General features: G+C 59.6%; 1 protein-coding gene across 1 annotated transcript in view; it reads right to left on the bottom strand.

Moving 5' to 3' along the window:
- Positions 1-3,400: 3,400 nt before the first annotated feature.
- Positions 3,401-9,129, bottom strand: part of LOC144677602 (protein FAM83E-like) — a gene marked incomplete at its 5' end in the record, with an annotated part of 7,842 nt that continues 2,113 nt past the window's right edge. Inside the window, 2 exons of the mRNA XM_078537643.1 lie at positions 3,401-3,643; positions 6,186-6,741. Coding sequence (XP_078393769.1) covers positions 3,425-3,643; positions 6,186-6,741 — 775 coding nt within the window. The remainder of the gene's footprint in view (positions 3,644-6,185; positions 6,742-9,129) is intronic.

The raw sequence follows: 9,129 nt of genomic DNA, 5'->3' as shown, positions 1-9,129 counted from the left end.
TCTCTGTTCCATCTCTCTGTCAGTATCTCCATCTCTCCTTCCCTCTAGCACCTCCCCGTCTCTCTTTCTCCCCACCTTTCTCTCTTTCTCTGTCTGTTTCCCCGTCTCTCTCTCTGTCTCTGATTCTCTTTCTGATTTTCTCTCTCTCTCTCTGTCCCTCTCTCCCTGTCACTGTCTATATGTCTCTCTCTTTCTTTCTGTCACTCTGCCTGTCTCTCTCCCCCTTTTCTCTCTCTATCATCCTCTGTTCCATCTCTCTGTCAGTACCTCCACCTCGCTCTCTCTCTGTCTGTCCCTCTCTCTCTGTGTCTCTCTCTCTCTGTCTCTCACTCCCTCTCATTCTCGGTTTCTCGCTCCCTCTCTATTCCTCCTGTTCCCCCTCTCCTATCACTTTTTTCTCTGTCTCTCTCTCTCTCATTCTCTCTCCCTGTGTCCCTCTCTCTCTCTATCTCTTGCTCTCTCTGTCCCTCTCTCATTCTCTGTCTCTATTTCTCTCTTTCTTTCTCTCAATCTCTGTTGCTCTAGTCTCTCTCTCTCTCTCTCAGTCTGCCAGTCCCTCCCTCTCTGTCTCTATTCCTCCTATCCCCCTCTCTCCTATCACTGCTCTCTCTCTCTGTTTCTTTCTCTCTCTCTGTTTCTTTCTCTCTCTCTCATGCTTTGTCTCACTTTCCCTGTCTCTTTCCCTCACTTTCTCTCTCTGTCTCTTTCTCTGTCACTGTCTGTGTCTCCCTCTTTCTCCGTTCCATCTCTCTGTTAGTATCTCCATCTCTCCCTCCCTGTCTCTCTCTCTCTGCCAATCTCTGTCTGTTTCTCCTCACCTTTCTCAGTCACTCAGTCTCTCTCTGACTCTCCTTCTCTCTCCCTCCCTTTCTTTCTCTGTCTCTCTATCTCTCTCTCTCCCATCTGTTTGTGTCACTCTCTCTCTATCCCTCTCAGTCTGCCAGTTCCTCCCTCTGTTTCTTTTCTCCTATCCCCCTCTCTCCTATCACTGCTCTCTATCATTCTCTCTCTCTGTCTCTCACGCTTTGTCTCACTCATTCTCTCTGTCACTGTCTGTCTCTCTTTCTCTGTTCCATCTCTCTGTTAGTATCTCCATCTCTCTACCCCTCCCTCCCTGTCTCTCTCTCTCTGCCAATCTCTGTCTCTTTCTCCTCACCTTTCTCTGTCACTCAGTCTCTCTCTGACTCTCTCTCTCTGTCAGTCTCTCTGACACTCTGTCTCTATCTCTCTCTGTGTTGCTCACTCTCTCTCTCTGTCTCTTTCCCCCTGTCTCTCACTGTCACTCTATATCTCTCTCTCTCTCCCCATCTCTCACTCTGTCTCTCCCTACCTTGGTTTCTCTCTCCCTCTCTATTCCTCCTATCCCCCTCTCCAATCAGTGCCTTCTCTGTATATCCCTCTCATTCTGTCTCTCTCTGTCTCTTTCTCGTTCTGTCTCTCTCTCTCTCTCTCCGTCTCTCCTTCCTCTCCGTCTTTCTCTCCTTGTGTCTCTCTCTCACCCTGTGTCTCTCTCTCTCTCTCTGTCTGTCTCTCTCTCTGTCTCTCTCTCTCTTTCTCTGTCTCTCTCTCTCTCTGTGTCTCTCTCTCTCTCTCTCTCTCTCTGTCTCTCTCTCTCTCTGTCTCTCTCTGTCTCTCTCTCTCTGTCTCTCTCTGTCTCTCTCTGTCTCTGTCTGTCTCTGTCTCTCTCTCTCTCTCTCTCTCTCTCTGTCTCTCTCTCTCTCTGTCTCTCTCTCTGTGTCTCTCTCTCTGTGTGTCTCTCTCTCTCTGTCTCTCTCTCTCTGTCTCTCTTTCTATCCTCCTTCGGCGAGCCCACAGAACCACAATAAAATTCTGGGTTGTGAATTTCTTTATTCATTTTAAATATTTAATGCTGCTTCTGCTGACCCGTCCAGCCTGGATACAAATACAATGTCGAGTCGCCACACCTCATTTCTCCAACATTATACCCCACAAATAGCCACGTGACGATGGCCCCGATCATCTGTCTATTTTTTTTTAAAGTGATGTTGGTTGAGGGATAAATATTGGGCCTCAGGACACCGGGGAGAATTCAACCTCCACCTGCCCTACCCCCAACCCCCCACCCCCACCCCACAACGACTCTACCTCCGACAGTGCAGCACTCCCTCAGTACTGACCCTTCAACAGTGCAGCACTCCCTCAGTACTGGCACCAGGGGGCAGTGTCGGTCTGGATTGTGGAGCTCACGTCTCTGGACTGGGGGCTCGAGTACATGGCTATCTGACTCACAAAGGCATTTCAGTCAATGTTTGCCCAGCAGATTGGCTCGATACGTGTGCTTCGGTGAAACACCCGGGACTGGACGGAGAAGGCGTAATTAACCCCTTCGATACCGGAGGAACGTGGATGGAAATTGTGGCTGTGCTGTCACCCGACCATCTACGTCTCCCATCCGGGTGGGAACACCCTATGTAAACACTTGTACGTCACGCAGTCTTTCCCCGAGCACGCGCAGCATGTTTCGGGCGGGCTGTTCTCCTGCGGGAGGCGTCGTTGAACCACGTCGGCTGTCCTTCCTGGCGCACACGACGGGCGGGCTGATTGGCTGCAGCAGGCATCGTTGGACCCCCGCCGGCTGAATTTCCACGGGCTCGCACGTCTTGGACGGGCTGATTGACTGCAGGAGGCGTCGTTGAACCGCGCTGGCTGTCTCTCCCGCGCGTGTGTCGGGCGGCCTGACCGACCGCAGGAGGCATCGCCACCTCCCGGCGAGAGGCTGGCCCCATTCCGCCCTCCCCACCCCCACCGCCACCCCCTGCCCCCGACCCTCCATTCCCTCTAACCACCACCACCCCCCCCCCGACCTCCTCCCCTCCGGGAGTGAAAAATCTTCCCTCCACACATACATACGTCCACACACCGCCCCTCACATCCACCCTCCCCTCCACCTACCGACCCACCCACCCCCCCCAGTGTCTGTCGGGTGAGCTGATCGACTGCAGGGGGCGTCGCCGGCCCCGAACGAGCGTCCGAATCACGTCCCCTCCCTCCCGCCCTCGCCAGCCGCACCCCTCCCTCGGCTCCCCTCACCGACCCCCACCCCCACACACCAGTGTCTGTCGGGCGAGCTGATCGACTGCAGGGGGCGTCGCCGGCCCCGAACGAGCGTCCGAATCACGTCCCCTCCCTCCCGCCCTCGCCAGCCGCACCCCTCCCTCGCCTCCGCTCACCGACCCCCGCCACCCCACCCGTGTCTGTCGGGCGAGCTGATCGACTGCAGGGGGCGTCGCCGGCCCCGAACGAGCGTCCGAATCGCGCCCCCTCCCTCCTTCTCTCAACAACACCCTCCCACCCCACCGTCACCCTCCACCCAACACCACCCGCCCTGCCCTCTGACCCAAATCCCGCACGTGATAAAGCACCGTTGGTTGGTGGTGGTGGTGCAATTCGTCCCTCGAGTCCTTCACCGCTGGGCCGGCCTTGCGTCCGCCGCCCTGTTGTTCGGCCCCCAGGCCCGGGCGGAGGGGCGTCGGGGTTTACCAGGCGAGACCAAGGCGAGCGGGCGTGTCGGGTAGAAGGTCCTGGGCGTCCGGGGCTTAGCGGGTACCTCCTCATCCTTCAGGGCGTCGCGGTGCCTCATGAGCGTGGCGGCCGGGGTCGCCAGAGTCTTGACCGTGCGGGACTGCGGAGAGGGCGGGGTGGGGGGGTTGCAGGAAGGGTAGAGGAGGAGAGGGGGAGAAAAGAGAAGAGAAAGAGAAAGAGAGACGAGTTAAAAGCCCCTCCCCCGCCAAGAAGGAACTGGCGGGGGCGTGGGTTGTAGTTGGTCCATTCAGCCCGTCGATCCTGCTACCCCACCGTCATGGCCCGGCCCTGGGCTCCTGCCCGCGTCACCCAGCCCCTCCCTCAACTCCCTGAAGGGTAGAAAACCCCCAGTACAGAGTCGGTAAAACGCAAAAGCCGTTCGCTTCGGCAGGAAGAATAAAAAAGCTGAGTGTTCGCTTCCCAGGATCTCACACCGAGCAGAAGAGGCCCTTCGGCCCATCGAGTCTGCACCGACCACTGTGAGAAACACCTGACCTACCTCCCTAACCCCCATTGACCAGCACTTGGCCCCATAGCCTTGAATGTTGATGATGTGCCAGGTGCTCATCCAGGTACTTTTTAAAGGATGTGAGGCTAACCCACCTCCACCACCCTCCCAGGCAGCGCATTCCAGACCCTCACCACCCTCTGGGCCAAAAAGTTTTTCCTCACATCCCCCCCTAAACCTCCTGCCCCCTCACCTTGAACTTATGTCCCCCTCGTGACTGACCCTTCAACTAAAGGGGAACAGCTGCTCCCTATCCACCCTGTCCATGCCCCTCATAATGTTGTACACCTCGATCAGGTCGCCCCTCAGTCTTCTCTGCTCCAACATAAATAACCCCATGTCTATCCAACCTCTCTTCATAACTTAAACGTTTCATCCCAGGCAACATCCTGGTGAATCTCCTCTGCACCCCCTCCAGTGCCATCACATCCTTCCTATAATGTGGCGACCAGAACTGCACACAGTACTCCAGCTGTGGCCTCACCAAGGTTCTATACAACTCCAACATGACCTCTCTACTTCTGTAATCTATGCCTCGATTGATAAGACCATCTGCCTTCCCAGTTGCTTGCTGTACGTGCACACTAACTTTCTATGGCATTACCATCACTGAATCCCCCACTATCAACATCCTGGGGGTTACCATTGACCAGAAACTGAACTGGGACCAGCCATATAAATACAGTGGCTACAAGAGCAGGTCAGAGGCTGGGAATCCTGCGGAGAGTCACTCACCTCCTGACTCCCCCAAAGCCTGTCCACCATCTACAAGGCACAAGTCAGGAGTGTGATGGAATACTCTCCCCACTTGCCTGGATGAGTGCAGCTCCCACAACACTCAAGAAGCTCGACACCGTCCAGGACAAAGCAGCCCCCGCTTGATCGGCACCCCATCCACAAACATTCACTCCCTCCACCACCGACGCACAGTAGCAGCAGTGTGTGTACCATCTACAAGATGCACTGCAGCAACTCACCAAGGCTCCTTCGACAGCACCTTCCAAACCCACGACCACTACCATCTAGAAGGACAAGGGCAGCAGACACATGGGGAACACCCACCACCTGGAAGTTCCCCTCCAAGCCCCTCACCATCCTGACTTGGGAATATATCGGCCGTTCCTTCACTGTCACTGGGTCAAAATCCTGGAACTCCCTCCCTAACAGCGCCGTGGGTGTACCTACACCACACGGACAAAATCCTGGAACTCCCTCCCTAACAGCGCCGTGGGTGTACCTACACCACACGGACAAAATCCTGGAACTCCCTCCCTAACAGCGCCGTGGGTGTACCTACACCACACGGACAAAATCCTGGAACTCCCTCCCTAACAGCGCCGTGGATGTACCTACACCACACGGACAAAATCCTGGAACTCCCTCCCTAACAGCGCCGTGGGTGTACCTACACCACACGGACAAAATCCTGGAACTCCCTCCCTAACAGCGCCGTGGGTGTACCTACACCACACGGACAAAATCCTGGAACTCCCTCCCTAACAGCGCCGTGGGTGTACCTACACCACACGGACAAAATCCTGGAACTCCCTCCCTAACAGCGCCGTGGGTGTACCTACACCACACGGACAAAATCCTGGAACTCCCTCCCTAACAGCGCCGTGGGTGTACCTACACCACACGGACTGCAGCGGTGGCTCACCCCCCACCTTCTTGAGGGGGAAATTAGGGATGGGGGGTTGGGGGGGGGGGCAATAAACGCTGGGCCCGGCCACACCCCCGCGAACTCGCCCACTCGCTGGACCTGCCCTCGCGGCCTCTTTGTGTCCTCCTCGCAGCTTCCCCCTTCTCGCCGGGCTCGGTGCCGCTCAGGCGACTTTGACCCCCTGCTCTCCGTCACTTCTCCTAATTCGTCCCCACGCTCTGCATCCGGTCCCATTAAAAAGTAACCCTGTGTCCATGTGGATATATTAGCCCCCAGCTACAGAACGCCCTGGGGCCTGTTGTCCGATGGCCTTTTGGAGCTCCGGGGACTCCACATCTACAGGTTCCCCTTCATCCGCCTTCAATTTCAGGGCAGCTCTCCGAAAGCGCCCTCTCCAGGAAAGACCAGGTCACTGCGCGCACCCCCCCCATCCCCCGCAACCCCCCCACCCCCCTCGGCCTGGTGACCTACCTTGGCGTCCTCGCCCAGCTCCAGGTGGTCGAGCCCCGAGTTGCTGCCGAAGCTGGAGTCCGAGAACTGCGAGAGGGCGGAGAGGTCCCACATCGACTTGCTGGCCTTGGGGGGCGGCGCGCTGGCCCCGCTGGCCGCCTGCCGGGCCCTCCGGAGGATGTCGCTCAGGGCCTGGCCTGCCTCGCCCCCCTGGGCGGCCTTGGCCCCCCGCCACAGGGTCACCGTCTGCCGGAAGGTGGGGCGGGGCCTGGCCTGCCTGGGGTCGGCCGGGTGGGGGAAGGGGCCGGCGGGCAGGGGCGTGGACGGGGCGGCGCGGCGGCGGGCGGGCAGGGGGAGGGGCTCTGGCCACAGCGGGGCGGGGCCGTACGGGCTGTAGCCGTTGGCGAGCGGATGGGGAGGAGGAGCTGGGGCGGGGGCGGGGCTGCCGAAGTCGCTCCGCTGGAGGGGCCGACTGGCGGCGAAGAGGGTCCGGAACTCCCGGTCGAAGGCGTCGATCACCTGACCCGTCAGCAGCGTCGCCAAGTTGCGGTCAAGTCTGGCGTCGGCCCAGGTGAAGCTGGAGAGAGAGAGAGCGGGGGAAAAGAGAGAGAGAGCAGGGAGAGAGAGAGAGCGGGGAGAGAGAGAGAGCGGGGAGAGAGAGAGAGAGCGGGGGGAGAGAGAGAGCGGGGGAAAAGAGAGAGAGGGGAGAGAGAGAGAGGGAGAGAGAGAGAGCGGGGAGAGAGAGAGAGCGGGGGGGAGAGAGAGCGGGGAGAGAGAGAGAGCGGGGGGAGAGAGAGCGGGGAGAGAGAGAGAGCGGGGAGAGAGAGAGAGCGGGGAGAGAGAGAGAGCGGGGGGGAGAGAGAGAGGGGAGAGAGAGAGAGCGGGGGGAGAGAGAGCGGGGAGAGAGAGAGAGCGGGGGAGAGAGAGAGCGGGGGGAGAGAGCAGGAGCGGGGGTAGAGTGCGGGGGAAAGAGAGGGAGCCAGGGGAGAGAGATAAAGCGGGAGCGGGGGAGAGAGAGAGCAGGAGCGGGGGAGAGAGAGCAGGAGCGGGGGGAGGGAGAGAGAGCAGGGGGGGAGAGAGAGAGCAGGGGGAGAGAGAGAACAGGGGGAGGGAGAGAGAGCGGGGAGAGAGAGAGCGGGGGGAGAGAGGGAGAGTGGGAGCGGGGGTAGAGAGAAAGCAGGAGTGGGGGGAGAGAGCAGGGGAGAGAGAGGGAGCGGGGGGAGAGAAAGCAGGAGCGGGGGGAGAGAGCGGGGGAGAGACAGGGAGCGGAGGGAGAGAGAGCAGGAGCGGGGGGAGGGAGAGAGAGAGCGGGAGCGGGGGGAGAGTGCGGGGGAAAGAGATGGAGCGGGGGGAGAGAGATAAAGCAGGAGCGGGGGGAGAGAGAGCAGGAGCGGGGGGAGGGAGAGAGAGCGGGGAGAGAGAGAGAGCGGGGAGAGAGAGAGCGGGGGGAGAGAGGGAGAGCGGGAGCGGGGGGAGAGAGCGGGGGAGAGAGAGGGAGCGGGGGGGAGAGAGATAAAGCGGGAGCGGGGGGAGAGAGAGAGCGGGGGGAGAGAGAGAGCAGGAGCAGGGGGAGGGAGAGAGAGCGGGGAGAGAGAGAGAGCGGGGGGAGAGAGGGAGAGCGGGAGCGGGGGGAGAGAGAGAGCAGGAGCGGGGGGAGAGAGAGAGCAGGAGCGGGGGGAGAGAGAGAGCACGAGCGGGGGAGGGAGAGAGAGCGGGGAGAGAGAGAGATAGCGGGGGCAGAGAGAGATAGCGGGGGGAGAGGGGGGGAGAGAGAGCGGGGGAGAGAGAGCGGGGGAGGGAGAGGGGGGAGCAAGAGAGAGGGGGAGAGAGGGAGAGCAGAGAAGGGAGAGGGAGCGAGAGAGAGAGAGCGGGAGAGAGAGAACGGGGGGAGTGTGAGTTTGGGAGAGAGAGCGGGGGGAGAGAGAGAGGGAGAGCGAGAGACGGGGGAGATAGAGAAAGAGCAGGGGAGAGGGGGGAGCGCAAGAGGGGAAAGGGGGAGAGAGAGAGAAAGATGGGAACAGAAAGAGAGCGGAGGAGAGTGAGAGAGGGGGAGAGAGAGAGCGGGGGAGATAGAGGGGGGAGTAAGAGAGGGGGTGAGAGACGGGGGAGAAGAACAAAAAAGAGAGATAGGGTTCATCATATGTCTCTAGCAATCACTTCCGCATCATTCCCAATCACAATTGGTCACTCCCAGTCCTGGCCGGTCACTCCCAATCCTGGTCGGTCACTCCCAGTCCTGGCCGGTCACTCCCAGTCCTGGCCGGTCACTCCCAGTCCTGGCCGGTCACTCCCAGTCCTGGTCGGTCACTCCCAGCCACGATTAGTCACTGCTGGTCACTCCCAGTCATAATCGGTCACTCGCAGCCTTGCTCAGTAACTCACAATCCTGCTCGGTCACTCCTAGTCCTGCTCGGTCACTCCCGGTCACTCCCGGTCACTCCTAGTCCTGCTCAGTCACTCTCAGTCACTCCCGGTCACTCCTAGTCCTGCTCAGTCACTCTCAGTCACTCCCGGTCACTCCTAGTCCTGCTCAGTCACTCTCAGTCACTCCCGGTCACTCCTAGTCCTGCTCAGTCACTCACGGTCACTCCCGGTCACTCCTAGTCCTGCTCAGTCACTCTCGGTCACTCCCAGTCACTCCCAGTCACTCACGGTCACTCCCAGTCACTCCCGGTCACTCCCGGTCACTCCCGGTCACTCCTAGTTCTGCTCGGTCACTCTCGGTCACTCCCGGTCACTCCTAGTCCTGCTCAGTCACTCTCGGTCACTCCCGGTCACTCCTAGTCCTGCTCAGTCACTCCCGGTCACTCCCGGTCACTCCTAGTCCTGCTCGGTCACTCTCGGTCACTCCTAGTCCTGCTCAGTCACCCTCGGTCACTCCCGGTCACTCCTAGTCCTGCTCAGTCACTCCTGGTCACTCCCGGTCACTCTCGGTCACTCCCAGTCACTCCTAGTCCTGCTCAGC

The sequence above is a fragment of the Cetorhinus maximus genome, unplaced genomic scaffold (assembly GCF_964194155.1).
Source record: "Cetorhinus maximus unplaced genomic scaffold, sCetMax3.hap1.1 HAP1_SCAFFOLD_2741, whole genome shotgun sequence".
NCBI classification, from domain to species: domain Eukaryota; kingdom Metazoa; phylum Chordata; class Chondrichthyes; order Lamniformes; family Cetorhinidae; genus Cetorhinus; species Cetorhinus maximus.
This window is presented reverse-complemented; position numbering and strand designations above follow the sequence as displayed.